Source organism: Cebidichthys violaceus, unplaced genomic scaffold (genome assembly GCF_023349555.1).
Source record: "Cebidichthys violaceus isolate CVI_PGR_0920_01 unplaced genomic scaffold, fCebVio1.0.p SCAF_5, whole genome shotgun sequence".
NCBI classification, from domain to species: Eukaryota; Metazoa; Chordata; class Actinopteri; order Perciformes; family Stichaeidae; genus Cebidichthys; species Cebidichthys violaceus.
This window is the reverse complement of record NW_027176705.1, coordinates 7,396,441-7,417,578: the sequence shown is the minus strand read 5'-3', so window position 1 is coordinate 7,417,578 and position 21,138 is coordinate 7,396,441. Positions and strand designations below refer to the sequence as shown.

Here is a 21,138-nt window from a genome sequence, read left to right as displayed (position 1 = left end):
AAAACAATTAATTACAATTAGAATATGCACTTACATGGACATCCACAACATGAGAACTTTTTCCAACTAGTCTTTTACTTACTAACTAATACTCATGTGGCTGTTTAACTGCTTCTAGTCTGTCAGCACAGTCCTTCAGAGAAATGAAACAAAAACACCTCTCTCCGTCTTTCACACACTTATTCATACACGCTAACACAAACATTGAATATAAGCAATGCTTGAACTTGAACAAAGAATGAAGCGCAACACCCGCTCATGCAAATGTGACATTAGTCAGAATCTACGCAGAAGTGCAGTCTGTGCTGACCGGGGGAAGGCAAGGGAGTCATCTCCTTCTCAGCCTCCCTCGCTCCTCCCCCTGTCCAATGAGTTATGCAGTATTTGAGCCTTCAGGAGAGTAAGGAAAGTCAGACATTATAGAGACAGAGGGACAAGGCACTGTTACCCTAACAGACTCCCACTCCAAACCCACTGCCGATACCCAGGGAGCTTGAGATTCGGCGTGCACATTTTGGTCATCGACACTAATGCATTTATTTTGATTCTTCAGTTCATGATTTGTGGTGGGAAAGATGGCTCCTATAGCATGTTGTGACCGCTGATGTTTGCTTCTTCAGTTAATTGTTTTTAGATGTTTTGTTAAACTTTCAGGAGACTTTACAGTTTATTACTGTGTGACTTTTTAAGCTGTGTCTTCCTCCGGACTAACATCGCTCCTTCTTTGGACTGTCTCGATCTGCCTTCACCAATGCTGACCGAACCGTGTGGAGCCATGTCAATGGGGTCAGATGTTCGAGATCTGACCCTCTTATCTCCAGCACCTCCTGTGTCGTCCTTACCGGGCGCTGGTGGTGGCTGTGGGATGTCCGTTGGTGGTGGCCAGTGGACCCAGCTGCTGGACCTCCACCCTGGCACTCCCTACAGCTCCCTGCCCTCCCACCACTCCCTCATCAAGCAGGAACCAGGTTGGGGGACCACTGATCCAATAGAGGACCCTCACTGTGGACTCGGGGCCTTCACAGTGCACTTCTCGGGCCAGTTCACAGGCTCGGGCCCCTGTCGAGTTGGGGCCTTCGGAGAGCCAACTCAAGGTCAACCACTGATGTTTCCTAATGGAACCTACCTGCCCGGCTGTATGGACAGTCCTCCTGCACCCAGGAACCAGGGTAAGCCTGCTCATTACCAGTCCCACCTCTGTCTTCTCTCATCAGCTTAATGTTATGTCAGGGCACTAAAACATGACGAGCAGATGTTTTCACACACTAATCAATAAAATCCAGATTTTGTTCTGTTTTTCCTGCTGCATGTGATCATGATGTAACTTCATGTTTAGGGGTTGTCAACAGTGTTGTGTCTTAGCAGGATGTTCTGTGCTGTACTGGGTCATTCTGTCCCATGTCAGGAACAAGCGTGACAGCTTTCTGGTGATGCTCTGGCAGACATCTATAACAGTTCCTTTGCACTGGGCTTTTCAGCAGAAATGAATGTTTTCAGTCACTGGCAGAGTCACAACGACCTAGGCATGACTATAACTATATGCAGGTAGATCATTCATAAGGTTTCACCAGGTCTTATTACTGCATTACCTCTTTGTCCATTTGTCAAATGCGATGCCAGTAGTTATAAACTTTTGAATGGTATCTCTTATGCAGCCATCTGAAATTCAAGTACATTGTATTTTCAAGTATTTTATAATGCTGAATGCACACACAGTCCTTTGCAGGTTTGAATGTCATGCACATCGTTTTCTACAATTAACAATAGATCTGTGACCGTTTTAAAAGCATGAGCTTGTCTAACAGCAGCAATGATATACAGATATCACTAGCACTGGTTCAATAATGGTAATCCAGTATTGCGTATTCATACCAACCAAGTTAATAAAAAATACACATGTATAAATAACCTGTTGAGCTGACACAGTCAATGTTGCAGTCGTCATACAAGCTGTAGGGAACTTAACTTAGGGAGACTTAATTCATCCAGTGAATTGAAATTAGCCAAGGACAGGAGGCAAAGATGCTGAATGCTCTCATCAGATGATTGCAAATACATGACGGTGTTTTACATTTAAAAGTTTAGATTTTATTGGAATGGGCAAGTGTTATTTTATATTATATTGAAAAAACTTAACCCTTACTGACTGTGTTTTCTTCAAAAAAATAATGTTTTAAAACATTTGGCCACAAGTGCTGTGTTGAGCAAAACAACTTCCACTGCTATAAAAAAAATGAAAAAGAAAGAAAAACGTATTAGGTTAAGACCTTTATTTAGAAGTATTTCTCTCGGAGAATTCCTAAAACAAAAACTAAGAATTAAGTGGACAATTTTGAAGTGATGAACTGTGAATCTTAAGCTTGATTTTGTACTCCAAACAATACTTCTGGGATCTTTTAATCCCAATAGATCGGCACAAAACAGATAAGAGGGAGTTAAACTGTTATTTATCTGGAATCTTAATCTAAAGTCAAACCTGATATCTGTTTCCTGGATATGATCTATCTACCTTTGCTGTAAACAACGCTTGATTGTTGTCTACTGGGGCTCACTACTCAGATGTGTCTGCTGATGTGAATTTCAGAGTCAGTATGCAGTGAGTCTTTACTTGTTTGCTCAGTGGAATGTAATTTTTGATGAAGCGATAGAATACTCAGCGTAGTGCTCTGCAGGCTGCAGGGATTTAAGTAAGAATTTGTGAGTCATTTTTCTTCAGAAACTTTTCAACAGGCCTGACTCATAGCAACTCATAGCAACCTGTCTACGCTGTGTATGTAAAATAAACATGCACACACGTTGCATATGCTTCTATCATCATTTTCAAATACAACATTCTTCTTTAACTTTCCATCTACCCTTCAAAAAAGAAACAATTTATTGCTGTCTTATAAATGTTAATGAATGAAGAAATGAATGAATTTATTAAGCATACATTCAATTCATTACTTCTCAACCTTGTTTTTCTACTGAGCATATTCTCCAGTAGCTCATCTCAGTCTGTCTGTGGTGTTTTTGACAAATTTCTTTTTTCACCTGCCATAAATATTGAAACTACAAGGCCAAAGATAGATGGTGGGGATATGTTACAAGGAAATAGGATTTACTAGTTCGATGAATGTCTCTCTGTGGTAACCCTGCAGGGTCTAAGAGCTATTACCAGGGGGGGGATTTAGATAACTGACCAGATACTGCAAGCTTTGTTTGCGAGATGGTAATCTAATGACTCAACCAGGCAAATAAGATCATTTCAATTTACCATTGCTTCTCTCTTTGTTTTCTTTTTTTAGGCTATGGAGCAGTGGGTTTAGACAGCAATCCCAGTTATGGTCACACTCCGTCTCACCACACCCCTCAGCTCTCCAGCCTGTCCTTCAAACACGAGGACACTCTGTCACCGCCAAACAACATAGGTAACTGTCTACATCCTGACGCCTTTTCACTAAATTGACTCGCAGACTGGAAGACTGTCATGTCACAGCAAGGTTATATAAGTAACCCATCATTTTTCATATCACAACAGAATCACTGTTCTCCATTTTTCCTTCATCTCTCTCCGTCTCTGTCTGCACACGCATTCATAAACGCAGGCATACATAAACACAGCCTCCCTCTCGCTCTTTAAGCATACGTATGGTTAATGACTTTGGAAATGATAACTTGAGGAAACAGCTTTATGTGACTCTGCAGGAATGTCAAAAACTGTCTGGGGACCAATATACTATATGAACCTGAAAAGGACCACTGTTTCTGATTGACCCGTTCTCTCTTTGAAGGGAAGAGCTGAGCGTCTGTGCATGCATGTAAAAAAGTATGCATGTCTTAATACTAATTTAAAAAAATATTTGTTTGTGTTCTGTGTCTGCTCTAAAGAATAGAACTTGAAATATACATCACATACAAACATGTTTCGTCAGGAACATTGTTGGAGAGTTTTCAGCTTAATACTGCATAGTAAGCTGTTAAAGGGCAATGAAAACCTGAACTTTGAAAACTAGAAATTTACATAAACTATTTGTCAATTGGCAAAATCAATTATCAACTATTTCAATAATTGATTAATCATTGAATCATTTAAACTTAAAGTGGGAATATTTGGCTATTTTCTTTGTCTTCTGTGGTGATTAATTGAGGTTGGACAAAACAAGCCATTTAAATGTCAGCTCCTGGGAAAATACATTTTAGATAGAAAATAAGCAACTTTTGTCTTTGTATTTTTAGTTGACCAGCAGTACCCTGCTCCTCCTCCCATGTTTGGTTGCCACAATCCATCAGAATCCTGTCCGAGCAGCCAAGCTCTGCTGCTGAGAAACTACAACAGGTACAATTATTTGATTCTGCACGCACCCATTGTTGCTTTATTTGACTCCTGATACCTCGAATCCGCTCTTGTTACAATTCCACTCTTCCCAAACGTTTTCAGACTCCGCACTCATCAATTAATGAGATTCTTTCCACCGACACCACATGCAGTTCCCTCACTTGCTGGTAATTTTTAGAAGTGTGAACTCCCTCTGATCCTACGCTGAGCCCTGCGTCTGCCTCTGCACTGTCTGGATCCTGAATCCTAATTTGTTCTGAGGTTAAGTGCTGCCCACTGGTGCTCAGCAGGCCAAAACAAACACTGAACGATCTACTGCTGATGTGTCTGAGTCTACCCTGAGGAAAAATGAGGGGAAAAGTAAAAGAGACAAGTTGAGTGAAAGTGAAAGTTAAGTGGAGGATGTGGGGTAGTTAAGGCTGGGAATCTGCTCGTTGTAACCTCTGAATGGGCTTCCAACTTGTTTTCATTTTGATGCAAAACATCTCAAAGCGTAAATTAGGATGAAATTCTTTGAATGCCACTCTGCGAATGTTGTTAGAGAAAAGGAACATGTGCAACCCAAATACTGGAACAGCACTTGATAAGAGGAAGGAAGACTTTGCTGTTGTTAGAGCTTTATGGCATGAGCTGGAAACCCTCAAACAAACACAGAGACATGCACACGCACACGCTCTCACATACACAGCGTGAATATGTGTCAGATATCAGTGAGTCTTTCCACAGTTTAACATAGCTCAGAGCTGATTAGCGAGCCATCACGATCCTTCCTTCAAGGACTTCTCAAGGAATGCCGTCCAGAATTCCCCCGAAACTGGTTCCCGCCTTTAATGATACTGAGGACAGAGTGATGTCATGCACTGGTCCATGGTGTACTAGGCACGGAGGCACTCACCCCCGCAGAGTGCACAACTGCATCTCCAAGTGTGTGTGTTTCTGTCAAATGTATGTATGTGTGTGTGTGTGTGCGTGTGTGTGTGTGTGTGTGTGTGTGTGTGTGTGTGTGTGTGTGTGTATGCGGTAGTGTGATCTGCCAAGGTAAAGAATGGCTCTGAGCCCATGTTTTTTAATGAAGCCAGTGAGGAGTGTGGTGGGTGGACAGGATGTGTTAATAAGCGAGCAATTTGGAGTTTCCATTGAATGAAACATCTTCATAATCCTTACAAAGGAAGAGAAATGACAGGAACATAAATAAAATACATTTTATCGTTCATAACCTCAGAGCTGACCTTGTTCTATAACCCTTTGATTGAACATTTGTTGTTGCCTTGAAATGTCACAAACCAAATAAAGAGTGAAAATCTAGTTTTCACAAATGTAAAATGCTAATGACTGTGCTGTATTTTTCACTCAGTGATAACCTGTACCAAATGGCATCTCAGCTCGATTGTGTAACATGGAACCAAATGAACAACCTGGCATCTTCCATTAAGAGGTGAGCCTTTTTTTAAATTGAAATAACATGCTGTATTCTTCAGTGTTGACCAATGTTTGTGGTGGTGCAGAGGAGGAGGAAGAGGAGGATTTGACCAGATGGCTGTTGGCCTACTGCCAAGGGAAATCAGGATGTGGAGAAGTCTGTATTCACGTTTGTGTATATGTATATGTATGCGTTTGTGTGCAGTCTTGTGCTTCTAATGTATGTTTTAAAGACATTTTTTGCAAAGTAAGGGCACTTTGAGTTAAGTCGTGATAAGGATAGCTATGTAGATTATAAAATGTGGGACTTTTCTCATGTAGATTAAACTCTTTGTGGTTTTACCCTTGACTATATTAATTTGGACTGAATGAACACAATTTAGTATGTATCTGTTTACCAGCCGTATCTAACTGCCTGTCTGACAAATCTATCAATTTTTTTGTTTCAATAAAACTGTGCACTCACACTTTTCAGTGTTTTAATTAATCAATCTAATTTTGCTCCTGCCCGACAGTGGCCATCCACCCAGCTATGAAAGTGACACCACAGCCCCTCCTCCACCCATGCTCGTCAGTGCCCAGTACCACATACACACACACGGTGTCTTCAGAGGACTTCAGGTCAGTCAGAGCTAACACACATGCAATACATACACAGACATACAATAAATAAATGCAAGTGAATTTCTCGACTACAAAGCCCTCTGACTTCTCCTTCCTAAAGGATGTTCGACGCGTAGCTGGTATTGCTCCACCAGCTGTGAGGTCATCATCAGAGGCCAACGAAAAGCGTCCATTTGTTTGTGCTTATCCTGGCTGCAGCAAGAGATACTTCAAACTGTCACATCTGCAGATGCACGGCCGCAAACATACAGGTGAGAGGATTTGACTTTTCCTGCCCAGACCTCAAGCTGCTGTTTTTTATATATTACAATGAGAAATACGTACAGGCTGTTGAATTCGAGTTTAAAAAAGATTAAATAGGGATGCCGTATTCTGTGGGTGAAACAAGTGTTTATGCTCAGGTTTGAATGTGTGTAGCCGTGTTAAAAGTAGATTGATAAAGCTAATTGATATGGGTGGTTTATTTTGCAGGAGAGAAGCCTTACCAGTGTGATTTCCCAGACTGCGGCCGCAGATTCTCCCGTTCAGACCAGTTAAAGAGACATCAGCGCAGGCACACAGGTACACCGGTGTCAAGCTACTGTATGAGTTTCCTCCAGGGCCGTAGCTACCAATGAGGTCATAACCTTAGTTTTAAAAAAATGGAGGGGGGTTAATTTTTCACATTATAAGAAACTTTAAAACACCAGGTGGGTCTTTTATAGGCAGATTCAAGTGTTTTTAGATTCAGTGTATTTAATTTGACTACTTTTAGGTCAATAAATAAATGTAACAGCTAGCTAAAATAATAAAACATGACACTACAAGTGTACTAAAGGTTCAATTTATTATTATGTGTGCATTCTAAATGACTTGAATTTTTTAACTAAACAAAAACACTATGTTTAGACTGTAAAATCTCCCTAAACAATGTTTATGTGTAATGATTTCAACCTCTGCAGTGATCGCTCATCTCATTGTGTATTTAAACTTTTGACCCTCACCTCACCCTCTTCTCATGTCTGTCTCAACAAACAAACCGTTTGCACCTCTGCGTAGGAGTGAAGCCCTTTCAGTGCGAGACCTGTCAGAGAAAGTTTTCACGGTCAGATCATCTTAAGACGCACACTCGGACTCATACAGGTAAAACAAGTGCGTATACTTTTATTTTCTACCATTCTTTTCCCAATGAGATTTTTTGTTGGCACACCTTACTTTAATTAATTTACAACAAAACACAAGTTTGCATTCCATGAGTTGAATTCACTCTAAAGCAATGATTTCTCTTGTCTTTCCTTGTTTGTCCCCTCCTTGTCAGGTGAGAAGCCCTTTACCTGCCGCTGGTCCAACTGTCAGAAGAAGTTTGCCCGCTCTGACGAGCTGGTGCGCCACCACAGCATGCACCAGAGGAACCTGACCAAGCTGCAGCCTGCCATCTGAGCAGCGAGAGGAGGACGAAGAGGAAGGTGACATTATGTCGTGCCAGCCAGTGGAGGAGGACGCTGGAGCCTGGTCAGCGGTTATGGTGCCTTGCCAGACTCACTGAAGTGGTGAGCCGAGCTGATGCCTCCCTTTGCCAGCCACTCAGACAGACACTTTGATGAACCCCAGATCTTCCTGATGCACCTCGACTAGAACTAGTTCTGGTTATTTGACTTAAAAACTCAGACTGAGAGGGTACAATGCCACAGTAATCCTGAGCCAAGAAGAAGATTGTTTTTATGTCAGATGAGGAAAATGTTGATACACTCTTTTGGATAATATTAGTACACTTGCACTGGCTTCTTTTTTATTGTTAAAATTGTGTCACCTTAAAAATGTGCTGGACAATGTAAACTGGATTTAGGAAATAGACAATGTGTCTTTTTTTGTCAATTAAATTAAGATTTTTTGATTTGGGAAATGTGAAAATCTTAATATTCTTACAGTATATATACCCTCTAAATTGCTTTGTACATATGTGGTGTATTTGCTTACATTTATAGACATTCCTTTTGTATTTTCTATGTTTTTTCTAAGTTCATAAAATGTTGATTCACGTTGTTGTCTTATAAGAGTGTGTGCTAGTATGTGTGTGTGTGTGTGTGTGTGTTAGTGAGTGAGAAAGAGAAGAGGTGTTGGTGTTGTCAGGTTAAGAGGCCACCTATGAGTGGTGGTGGTGGTGGGGGATGAGGGGGGTGACAGACAGTAAAACAGCACCCAGCTGCAACTCTGACAGGGTGCAGGTCTCACCCTCCTAAATCTCTGACACACATCTTCATAACTAGGAACATCTGGAGCCCAGTAAATCTCATTAGAAAAGACACATACCTCAGTGTCAGCTGGCTGTACTTCACTGACTGCCCCTTCTACATAAGCTGGGCCCCTACATGCACGCACGCACGCACACACACACACACACACACACACACACACACACACACACACACACACACACACACACAAAAGCACACACATTAAAGTCCCAATTGTCAATAATATCCTCCAGTTGGTATGGCATTTTTCATCAGTGAGCCACATGATGGCAGTATCAGCCTTTTCAGTCCAGCTGATGGGACTTGAGCTGTGAGTACTGGAGTGTGACTGACCCCATAGTACTGCTTTCACTCTTACACTTCATTTTTCATATAGTACATATTCACACCAGTCTTGCCCTGAGTGGCCACAATAAATATGTTAAAATCAACGAAAGTGAGAAACAGGAAGGCGCTTTCAGAGCATGCCCTGCCCCATCAAATATACATGATGTGGATGGAGTTGTGTGTCAAGTCTATAGGAGATGAGATGATTCAGCTACAGCAGGTAGGTTAATAAAATATGACTCAATGTATGAAGAATAGAGCAGCTGCATGGCTCTGTGGGCTAATGATGTCACATACCTGGAAAAGCAATGTAAACACGCACATGGTATATTTAGCTGTTGGCTACATGTTCACACATAGAAACCACGGCATACATTCACTGAAGGCATTCTCTCAAACTCATAAACACATGTACAGTACGTACACACATCTGCTTCTGCATTGCTGCTTTTATTTCCATAACAGATCTTGACACTTTCCAAACTAACGGAAAGATTAAAATGCCGTTCTGCTATTTCAGGGTCACAGACTCATATGAAGTGGTGATTCGGGTTGTTTTCCAATTCACTAAATGGCTACGAAGAAGTATCTCTGTGATCTGTTTTTTTCAGCTTCTTAATCCAAAGCACTTTGATTAAGAACGGCTTCTCTTTGTTCTCTCTCTGCAGGGGCCCCAGGAGGAAGAGGAAGATCAGAGGAACAGCGGAGTTCAACATTTTACTCACTCCAGTTCACTCTTAACTGGAGACTGCCAAGGCTGTGTGGTGCGTGAGGAACCTATGCTTTAAACATCCTCAAACATTACTGCCATCATTATCACACACATTCAAAGAATCCTACATGGATCTCCCTGATCTACATTCCTTCAATAGAGTGTTTCTGATCAGAGATAGTGGGAGAAAGTATCTGATAACACCACAAACAAAAAACACCACACTCAGTCCCATTCTGCCAAACGTTACCACCAATCTGAATGCATGAACACACACACATATATACACGCATACACACTTGCATGCACACACGCCACCAGATGCCCCCTCAGCTGTACTTCTGGCTGTTTGCCTTTAAGGGGTGTCAGCGTGGGTAATCTCAGGTGACGCACACCTGGTAACGCACAGCCCAAGACATCTGTAGGACAGCAGGCCTGCTAGCTTCACAGCCTCCATATCCACGTGCAACCCCATACAAAAGCTTTCTTTTTGAATGCAAGTGTGATTTAACCTCACTGTCACAATGAAAGCCAAGAAACAAGCACAGTTCATTCCATATATGCAAGTTCCAACCTTGACTTTCTCCATTCTATCGAGTCTTTTAATTTACTTGGTCTGATAAGGTGTGATATTATTGTCAATAAGTGATTCAGGGAAGTCCCAGGTGCATCCAACAATATTATAAAGCTCCGTCTGTGTTTCTTTGGGTCAAAAAGACATTATTTAACCTACGGGAGCAGGAAAGGTCAATGCACATGTAGCACACGGAGGCCTCTATGAGCCCCAAGGGATTGTTAACAAGGTCAAGGCCCCAGAGAGGAAACTAAACGGGGCTACAAGGAGGCCTGCATGCAAAAACAGTGCTACACCAACAGGAGGCGCTGTCAAGAACAGTTCAAATGTTTAGTGAAGCATGTTCTTAGTTGTATTCCCAGACAGCATCCCCCCTCCCCTCGGGCTAGCTCTCTTGTGCAGAGCTGCTGCTCCTCACAGTCTGAGGGGCCTAGGGGTTCTTGGGGGTATTCCCTGTGGTAAAGCAGGCAGCCTGAGGGGCTCCGGTGTGTAGGAGCTTTGGGAATGCAGAAGCCTTGGGGGCCTGGAGCTCAGATGGGGCTTAGAGGGTAAACTTTCTCACACAGGGAGCAGAGATGTAGCAGATACATAAAGACAGTGAGGGGAAAACACCTTGAGTCAGATATGCAGGCAACAGCCGGGAAGATCCCATGAGGGTACACGGAAACACAAACACACACATGTATATGTACTATACTCTAACCCAAAACCAATATGTGGGCCAGCAAATAGAGTGTTTTTAAATATTCCCCTCTCTCCTCAACCTTTCCGTCTTTCATCTTCTCCTCTTTTCTCCCTCCTGCTGTCTCCTCTATTCCACTGGAAGAAATTAACGCCTAACAGGATTAGATGTGTCTCTATCATGTGAGACACAAGATCACAAACCAACCCAAGCCCCCCTGGGGAACAGCGGGACGGGAGGGATGAAACAAGGCCACGTCTCCCCTCTCCTCCCCTCCATCCCAAAGGTATCCAGATGCTGGGACATGGGGAGAGACGACCAGAGAAAGGAAACAAATGGAGCGAGAGAGGCGTTTTGTCCAAAGATATCAGTCTCACTTGGATAGCATTGTCTCCACCCTCACTGTCATGAAGTCCAAAACTACTACATTGTGGGCCACTTTGCCCGTCTTTTAATTAAAACTTGAAAAGTTTCTCTCTGCATATATCATTATAAGATATGCAGTGGCCTGCCAGAATGAGTGGGCAACTAAAGCAGCGAAGCAGCTGCGTAAAAGCTGTTTGAAACTGATTTTGAGTCATCCTGACCTCAGTCCAAAGGGCTCCCATTACTCCAGAAGCAGTTACAATTAGTTACCAACTCACTAGGTTTATGGTTCCTAAATTGAAATGTATCGCTCTTTAAAGCCTTCTCTCTAATTGTGTAGTCATTAATGGCCGATTCCATATCTACTCTACGTTGATGGGCACATAAAAACTCATGATGATAGACGAGCACAAGTGCGGTTGTTAAAACGAGAATAAGTTGCCTCTTGTTCTGTTTCATCACCACTAGGAGGAGTAGAGTCCTGTGATGGGCGAGAGGAGGGATAAAGACTTTCTCCGACATGTCATTAAAGATTGATGGATTCCTTCAAGCTTCATTGTCCAGAAGTAGAAACATGCGAGGCGCTGAATTAGCCTACATTCAACATGACACGCACATACAATCACACAACTTGCACAAACACAGAAGGAATGGTCTGTCGCCAACATTTTAGAAAGGCTGAGGTCAAAGGTCCAAGTTCACCAAATGTAGCCCCTCCACCACACACCAGAAAGAGAGTGAATGTTTTCTCATCATTTGGATTTTTAAAATTGATTTACTGTTCTATTATATTTTCCATACATTTTTATTTCCTACATGACGGTCTAAAGACTGATTATTTCACACTGTCAGGAATAAAATAAAAGATTTTTGACCATTGAAACATAATTGTTTGAGGAACATGAAGAACTGGAGTCAGCCTTTAAGATACCTTTTTGGCTGTAGGAAGAAAAGTCCTCCCTTTAGATTGGTAAAACTGCTTAATTCACAGAAAAATGACAGAGGACCTCATTAAACTATATATACACATTAGCAAGTAGTAACTAATTATGACGGTGATAGCAATAATAGCAATACAAATGATATTATTCTAAATGTTATATATCATATACAAGTTCTTCTGTGTGCAGTCAAAGCATGCACTTGGCTTATTCACTGCAGTTTCAGCAATACAAACTGTGATCTGACTTCCATTGAGAAGACAATGGGAAAGCCTGTCCCTCGAGCTGTCATGTTAAGGCAAAGAAACATATAAAGTTCAGCCATTCAGATTGGTAAATAATAAATGTTTTGTCTAAACAGCTCGATAATGAACTGAGATTGTACCGTTGTTTTGCCATTATGCATGTTATTATATAATGGGTCGAACGCCTGTTATGAAAGCATCAGCACAGGATGGTTCAGATGTCCCAAAGATCATTACAAACAACACAGTGGGCCAGAACTCCCCAGGGCACAAGGAACAAACACAAGAGATGAAAGACAAAAACGAGGGAACTCGGATTTATGCAGCTTAAAAATAGGACATCGTGATGACAAGAGTCAGGAAGAGCAGGGGAGTAGAAGGGAGAATGCACTGTATAGTTTATTATGCAGGCAGTTTAACTGTAGTAGTCATTATGGCTTTGCTGCTGTTAATTGCTGATATGGAAATAGCAGTGTACTATGAAAAAAAACTCTCAAAAGGAGATGCAAGACTAAGTGAAAATTATACTGGGGGCCTTTTTAGACATTAATATTCTACACTTTATGACCCTCCTCTCCCACTGTTTCCACCCTGTTCTCACCCAGAGGGCTCATTATTATCAGTGGCGAGGGGTTGATCTACGCAGACACTCATATGAGAGCTGTCTGAAGGCATTACTGTACACACACTCCCCCAGTGTGAATGATTAGGAACCTATCATAAACAGGAGGGGCAGGCTGTTAAACATGACCGCGAGGCAGGCTGCACAGATAGCCCATGTGCCCCCATCTTGCTCAGGCAAACACACATTTGGTTCTTTTACATCTGCGTGCACCACTAATACTCATCCACCTTCACTCAGACACTGGCGCAGACTTACAGATGCACCCTGACACATGACAAACCTCATATGCTATTTGGAGGAAGTACATTGAGCTACTTAGTGTTTTAGGCCTCCCAATTATTCAAATGCATGACGCAAGACTGACCCCACACTCTTTAGAAAGGCAACAGAGCAAACATTTGATTATCCAATAGACATTATGAAGACCAAAAATAACAAAAAACTTCCAACACCACAGGCAACACCTCCACTTTGAATGTTCCTCAGACCCGGAGCTTTTTGTCGGATGAACAAAGAAGGAATTAATCTGAAAACAAATCTGTATTCTTGGATGAAGCTGCACAAGTGGAGCCACGCCAGAATATGGTAACCTATTTCTGCAAATTTATATGAAATAAAGATTGTTATTGTCATGTCGTCCTCTCAAAAAGTTATCTAAACCTGGAAAACGTCAAAGAAATTTATATTAAAGTCAGAGCTGAATAGCTTTCCAGACATTTTTGTCTTCTTGCAGTCATGGTCTGACAGTGTTTGAGGAAGGCTCTACATCACAACAGAATAACACATCCCACACGTACATCGCCCTGTCCCTTGTTCCTAATGAGCTTTATCGCATTGGTCCCGCTTGACTTGTCTTGCTAACTGGCACACATATATCCATATGTTCCACATGAGCAAGCAGAGGGGACAGGCTGGGTGGCATTGCTGCTTTCTCAGTTACATCTCAGAGTTTTACTGCAACAGCCAGCAGCAACAGCAAGTCAGCTTAACTCTGTCTCTGCTGCAAGTCTGCAGACTGCAACTAGTCATGAGAAGTGTTAACAGCATCCGCTTGTTCTTAATAAACAATGACTGAAAAAATGACTAAAATGAGTCAATAGTCCAAAGCAAACTTGAACATTTGAATGGCCTAATACCGATATAGCTCCTTGAGATACAGTATGCCTGTGAAACTTCAAGCACACACAGAGGAAGTGCTAAGAGAACCAAAAGAGAAAAGGACTACCAAATAACGAAACAGATTCATATAAGGCTACGCTATTACTTTACCTGCATTGTAGGGTGGTATTAGATAGATACTGTCTATCCACTAAGGTAAAATACTTGATTAAAGGAATTGTTCATATTGGGAAATAAACTTATTTGCTTTCTTACCCAGAGTTAAGTGAGGAGATCAATACCAGTCATCCAACTGCTGGCTGTACTAATCTTCTTTCTTTTTTTTAACTCCAAGCAAGAAAACAAGTGCTTTTCACGAAATACTGAACTATCCCTTTAAGCTACGAGCTTAAAGGGATAGATGCATGCAGATTTCTATCCTTGAACAGCAATACTCAAAAGAGAAATAACAAATTCGATGATTATGCTTTGCAGCTTAACACAAAATATTTGTATTTATCTTGACACAATTCATGAGCATGTGCAGTGTGGAAAAGGAGACATATTGATGTGTTTGTGCCCATGTATGTTGTGGACTATGAAGACAATGAGGTTTGGGACAACAAAGCACAACAGAAAAAGATGAAAAAGAGAAAAAAGGGTGAGTGACATTAATTTGACTAAAATTACAAATTCTGGTCATAATTGGATCTTTTCATGAGTTGCATAGTTCTATGCACTTATCATACAAAGTACCCATTAAGAAATATAGAACATTTGATTTAAAAACAAAACACCATGTTTATACTGTATATACAATGCCAAATGCAGTGTAAATACATTTGGTACATCTAATACAAAATGACCTCAGAGTGATGCAACAGGTGGAGTTTTGGTATTAAAACCAACACAGTACTAAAAAAACAACCTTAAATAAAATAGACAGTTGTAAAAGGAAGAAGCTCAAATATGAAAATGAAACTTAACATGGAGCATACTGTTGGCCTAAGTATACCAATAAATACATTTCAAACTTAGTATGAAACAAAATATATTTCACAGGCTACACTTAATCCAAACACGTGCAAAAACCATGCCATTAATTGTCAGTTAATAAACATTTCTTAGCACTTAACTAACACAAAAACAACAAATCATTAAAATGATGTGGCCAGGAAACTGTAAACAAAGAAACATAATTTGTGAATCAAAATCACTGTATTCCTCTCAAGCTTGAAGTACAGAAGAGATTGGATAAATAAATAAAATCTGAATAAATGTTTTGCGCTGTAGTTTCACATTAACTGTTCTTGTATATTACAATTCACCTAAAGCTCTGCATTCAGTTTTGACAGGTTTTATTAAAGACTATCTACACAGATCTCTGAGGCAGTGAAGCCGGCGATGCGGCTGGAAGGCACCGTCGATGAAGAGTAAGTCCACTGTGTCCGGCTTTGCTCCTGAATGTCAGAAACGGAACCGAGACGGACCCATAGTGTTAGTGGTACGACCGACCCATACCCCTCCTCTTGTTTGGCATCTACAGTGTTGACTCACAATCCAACACTCTGACATCTGTCCCACTACTACGAGGAAAGGATGGAGTGGTGGTTGCGGAGATGGGAGGTGGTGCAAGAGTCTCATTTGGTCTTTGAAGACAAAGATGCTCACCAACCCTCTCACACTCACTCACACACACACACACACACACACACACACACACACACACACACACACACACACACACACACACACACACACACACACACACACACACACACACACACACACACACACACACACACACGTCAGAAACTGCACTGAGAGCTCAGAGCTCATCGTGGTTCTTGGTGAGGTCCTCCCCGTAGTTTGTGGCCTGGCTTCCCACAAACATGTTCCAGTTTTCAAGGATCTCCTCTTTGGTCAGCATCTGGTCCTGAGGAGGGAGGAGAGGGGAATTACAACATAAGTAAGCCTTATTCTACAACAATATCCATATCAAACTATACAAAAAAACAGAACATTTTGTTTTTCTCATTTTAAGGCCATAGCAATGATTATCAAATTAAAGTTGCACCCACAAAGTTTTTATTTGTGTGGAATTTTAGTGCGCACTGAAAGACCTCATACACAAACAGATGACAGGAAATGGATCTTAACCATGTTGATGCAGATGAAACTACGCACCTTGTCCTGGTCAGACTCATACACCAGATGTCTGGCCTCAGCTTGGGCATGGTCGTAGTCTTGTGGCATAATCCAGTGGCGGATTTCGTTCTGGTCCATTTTACCATCTTTGTTCAAGTCTCGGAAGTCCGAAAACTGTTCCCTCTCGGTCTTGATCCAGTCCGGCTCCGGACCCCCGTCCTCATGGGCAAACATGTCGGCTGAAACAGCAAAGGAAGACAATGGAAGTAAAACATTTTGTTTCAAGTCAATGTTGGCAGTTAAAGAATCGATAGACACCTTAAATATACTTCTGTGATCCCTACTTAAATGGCAACAATAGTGGTCAGACATATTTCACATGCAACAAACATATCTCTGATTCCTTCCTCAGGTCAACTCACAACATCCAGAAACTAGTCACCTGGAATGCAAAAACCATAAATGAACAAAACTCTAAGGCACATATATGCACCTTCAAAGTGGGTGAAAATCAAAAAAGTAATGGATTTTGCCATAAATAAATGCTAATACAGGACAATACAGACCTGTATTGTCCTGTGTCTGTGACAACTAGCCTGTTGTGGCCCTTTTAAGGATTTTACGGTGTGGTTATATTGCATGTTGCTATCAAATGTTAAGTGTTAATTAAGCTTAATTAATGTAACCTCATTCATTTCAATGTACTGCTTAAACTTACCAATATACTCATCTTCATCCACGTGTCCGTCTCCGTTCTTGTCAATGTCCTCCAGGGTTTCCTGCATATAGAATAAGTTAATGATACCATAAAAGGGAGGCACAAGGGTCAACATTTGTGGAACTCTCACTTTGAGTAATAAAAGAAAAACATGTTGCCCCAGGCAAGAAGAGGGGAGGTATGAGGGGCAGCTTACAGCTGGGCTGGCAGACTGACACGACAAAGAACGAAGGACAGGGTTCCCTGCCGATAAGAGCCACATTAAAAGATGATTTACACTTTAGCAAACACTCACTTTAAAGCCCTCGTAGATGGTTTTCTTTCTCACATCCTGGATTTGACAGAGTGTGAATTTGACTGAACGGTTACTTAAAGGCTTGCCGTGTGAGCTGATCATTACCACACACACACACACACACACACACACACACACACACACACACACACACACACACACACACACACACACACACACACACACACACACACACACACACACAGCAATGCATATTGGCACAACACACACGCAGCTACACAGATTGAAATCACTGTATGCATCACCTACAGGTGAGATGCCTTCGCTGAAACATACTGAATGATTAACAGTCATGTAGCTTCTGTAGTCTAATAGCTGACTAATAACAAACAAGAACCTCCATTCACCCGTTTTCTACACCCGCTTATCCTGTGAAAGGTTGCGTGTAAACAAGAAAGGATATATTCATAGAAAATAAAAAACCTATAGACGAGTATGGACCTCTGTAACCTCTGACAGTGCAAGAGATCTTTCACATGGCATACAATAATTAACCTGGACAAACATAAATGTAGAGCAGAGGAAGCTCAACACTGTACATGAAAAGCACATTTTAGAGTAGGAGTTAAATACCAAAATGTTTGATCAAAATGGTGACCAAATATACACGCAATTTACTACCACTAGCTCCTGAGTATTAAGACATTTTAGATGGAAGAATCTATGGTTCTTCATAACACCGCATCAAAAGCAGCAGGTCGGTAAGCAACCTACATCTACGTAGGAGACTCTGTGGCGACATGAAGGCGAACCATACCGTGTTTTTAGGAGGTGCACTAAACTAAAGCAATACAAAGACTTTATGGAATATGCCACTCCAAACTACCGTGATGTTCCTCTGGGACACTGCGGAAGCCATACAAGAAAAAAAGGAAACCTATTAGTGTTTGTTCGGTTTACAGTGTAATGCAGTGGAGGTCTCTGGCCTCTGAAAGCAGATAGCAGCAGGTAGATATGAAGCGGAACATTTAAACAGAGTCCTCTGTTATGTGAATGAGTGTGTAGGTGCACAGTTGGCACTCAGTGAGATGACCTTGTGTTCCTGGCTGAACCTGCACTACAAGCTCCATTAGTGACCTTTCCTGGTATCCTACAGTCATGTCCTTTCTAAAGCGTCTCTTTATTTCCTTTCCTCGTATGACCACATTAACCACCAATCACTCGTTGTGGTGTGGTGTGGTTGTGTGAAAGATCTGTGTTAAAAAAAAAAAAGGAGCTTAACCTCTTAATATTGTAGCTTTAGCCAGATTCACCACAATCAGTGAACATACTGGATGAACAGTTGGTAACATTCGATGATGTCACAAAAATGAGAGATGAATTATTAACTCTGTCAAATGGGTGGTACAACTTTTATGAACAGAGCAGCATAGTGCATCACTGCTAACATTTGCCACGCAACTGTTCCATGAAGCCAAATTTATATTTAAAGATCGAGTCTTAAATGGGACAGTTGGTCCGTCCCACTGGACCTGTTCCAAAAAAAATACAGAAAGTCAATCATTCCCTGGCCCAGTTAAAATTTCATGAAGGTGTAGCACATTCATCCAAGTGGCCCATCAGATAAAAGACATGGATTAGAAAATCAAATCTGTTCCTGTAATTAAAGAACATATCTTAGTGGATGAAATTGCACAACTCAAATTCAAAAGAATTCTATTTTTTCCAACATGCAAATCTGAATGTCTAACACTGTGCTTAATGCTCATTTCTAATTACACATATAATAACCATGTGGTTACAGGGAGCTCACCAGAACCACAGTATCCCTCATGTGTTCAAACTCCTCAGGGTGGAGGAAGGATGTGAACTCTTCTCTGTCTGCTGCCAGGTCCCCATCCAGATCAGCCGTTTTAAACCTCCTCTCATCACGAGGGAGCATCTTCCTGAAGCTAAACTGGTCTGTGGCTTCCTCAAACTCCTCCGGGTTGGCTAAAGAGGGGGAATTCAAATCAGCTTACTGTCACACATATAAATAGCTACTTTAATACTGTACATTAAAAACAAAATGACGTAGAGTGAACAAAAAACACACATACCAAGGTAGTATCCGTACGTGGCTTGCTTGTACTCATCCCACGAAATCTTGTTGTCTTTGTTGAGATCATAGTCCGTCCACACCTTTGCCACATTCTCATAAACGTAACGCTTCTGGACACGTTTTATCCAAGCCTTGAGTTCAGCTGTGGTGATGTAGCCATCTGCGTCACCGTCTATCCTGCCCACTATTTTACTGTAAGGCAAGAGAATAAAAGACAGGGAGCATTTGTTAGTTATCAGATATACTTTTAATGACCTCTCAACACTGAGCTATTATTCTTACAAGCAGTCAGGAGACAAAACAAATAAATACATATTTGGTTGCACCACTTTTACTATAAAAGGGACGTGGCATCAATGAGACTACTCCAGTAGGGAGAAGCAGGCAAACCCCTATTAGTGAAGAATGCAGTGTAGCTGTATTCTTAGACCTAGTGTGCCACGTTGTGATGTTACAGGGGTCCTCCCACTCTCAACACCACAGGAAGCTGTTTTTTAGAGGGTAAGCCTATTTAGCCAACGTGTGTTACATGGTGCCAACTTGTCAACCAGGCAGTGGCAAAAAAACACACAAAGAACCACTTTGAAGCACACAAACAGAACCACGTAGCACATGAAGTGTAGGCCTATACACTGCAGTAAGTGGCAGCAGCTCTACGTGAAGACCATGTACCGCAACGCGACTGTACTCGAACTTCACCACTTACAAATGGTTCTTTAATGACGATGTATAATTAAGATTTCGGCTGAGCAATTAACTCTATAGCAGTGTGTGCGACTAGTGCTGGTGGCGCAATAATGCACAGTTTTATATAGCCTTGTAGATTTGCTGGCATGCACATCTTTCTCAGGCACTTGTGCTCATGTTAAATTTTAATGTCCTTAGCTTGAACAGTTACACGCAACAGACCCCGTTAGGAGAAAAGTGCGTGATTTACAAAAACAAAAGGCTCAAACGAGCACGTGACAATAACACCAAGACTGGTATCAAAGTCAGCTCATGTGTCAGAGTATTGACATGTCCTTACCCAAGCCTGTCCTTGCTCTCCTCGGGAGTGAGCTGGTCAAATGTCCTGGCCTCCTCTTTCCCAAGAAAGGCCTCATGGTCGTATTGGAAGCTTTTGTTGTCTTCAAGGGCTGGCCTGGCCAATTCTGTGTCATGAAGAACTCTGTCTTTCCTTAACGTTGGCTTACCGTGCACCTCAACAGTGCACAGAAGCGCAGCGCACATGAAGCTGAAGACGTCCATCAGTCGGGGATGAAGCTGGAGGTTCCCAGTTGTTTCTAAACAGGCCAGTGACACTACTATGCACAATGAGCAAGCGGCTGTGTAGCCACTTCCACTGCTCGTGCTCACCCAAATCAACCTTTCGTCCTCTCTTCAGCAGTGGTGTGCAACAATGTTGCAGCTGCGCAATAACCAAACCTGCACACAGGTCCACTGAGAACACCTACGGACCTAAACGAATTTAGGCAATCCTGTCCCACTTTTTCTGAAGGAGCGATGCAACCAAACAGTGATTTTCTGCCGCCTTACGTACAGCCAATCACAGTGTCCGTTTCAAGCTAGGCCCAGCCTCACCGTTGACAGGAGCCCTGCCATTGGTCCACGGGATGTCGGTAACACGAGAGGGATTCAGGCGCCACGTTGCACGCTGACGCGCAAACTCAGTTCACTGTGGCGTCAGTACGGGTCCGTTTGAAACCAGTAAGGAGGGAAAATACGACATTGTTACAGGTTTGCACCCTGC

At 41.9% G+C, this 21,138-nt stretch overlaps 2 protein-coding genes across 3 annotated transcripts; one reads left to right on the top strand and one right to left on the bottom strand.

Annotated features, from left to right (window-relative positions):
• Positions 1-410: 410 nt before the first annotated feature.
• wt1b (WT1 transcription factor b) lies at positions 411-8,379 on the top strand. 2 transcript variants are annotated; one of them, XM_068730834.1, is made up of 9 exons: positions 411-1,169; positions 3,288-3,410; positions 4,219-4,318; positions 5,673-5,753; positions 6,253-6,358; positions 6,462-6,612; positions 6,833-6,922; positions 7,400-7,483; positions 7,659-8,379. In XM_068730834.1, exons 1-9 carry the CDS (start codon positions 752-754, stop codon positions 7,778-7,780), a joined length of 1,275 nt encoding a protein of 424 aa, XP_068586935.1. In that variant the 5' UTR covers positions 411-751; the 3' UTR covers positions 7,781-8,379. The 2 variants fall into 2 exon arrangements, with proteins under 2 accessions (XP_068586935.1, XP_068586934.1); XM_068730833.1 differs by having other exon boundaries at positions 7,400-7,492.
• Positions 8,380-12,052: 3,673 nt separating this feature from the next.
• On the bottom strand, positions 12,053-20,897 carry rcn1 (reticulocalbin 1, EF-hand calcium binding domain). The gene is made up of 6 exons (XM_068730692.1): positions 20,416-20,897; positions 19,387-19,580; positions 19,101-19,279; positions 17,032-17,092; positions 16,353-16,552; positions 12,053-16,101 (listed from the first exon to the last, which is right to left on the bottom strand). The coding sequence occupies exons 1-6, from the start codon at positions 20,634-20,636 to the stop codon at positions 15,994-15,996; spliced, it is 963 nt and encodes a 320-aa protein (XP_068586793.1). The 5' UTR covers positions 20,637-20,897; the 3' UTR covers positions 12,053-15,993.
• Between the last annotated feature and the right edge of the window lie 241 nt (positions 20,898-21,138).

Bases quoted from the DNA above. Each gene is read 5' to 3' on its own strand.
- wt1b (XM_068730833.1), top strand. From the start codon at position 752: ATGCTGACCGAACCGTGTGGAGCCATGTCAATGGGGTCAGATGTTCGA. The intron at 1,170-3,287 runs GTAAGCCTGCTC...TTCTTTTTTTAG, and splicing joins TCCTGCACCCAGGAACCAGG to GCTATGGAGCAGTGGGTTTA. The intron at 6,359-6,461 runs GTCAGTCAGAGC...TCCTTCCTAAAG, and splicing joins GTGTCTTCAGAGGACTTCAG to GATGTTCGACGCGTAGCTGG.
- rcn1 (XM_068730692.1), bottom strand. From the start codon at position 20,636: ATGGACGTCTTCAGCTTCATGTGCGCTGCGCTTCTGTGCACTGTTGAG. The intron at 19,280-19,386 runs GTATGTGTGTTT...CCCCCTCTTTAG, and splicing joins CACGTACGGATACTACCTTG to CCAACCCGGAGGAGTTTGAG. The intron at 17,093-19,100 runs GTGAGCTCCCTG...TTCTATATGCAG, and splicing joins TGAGGGATACTGTGGTTCTG to GAAACCCTGGAGGACATTGA.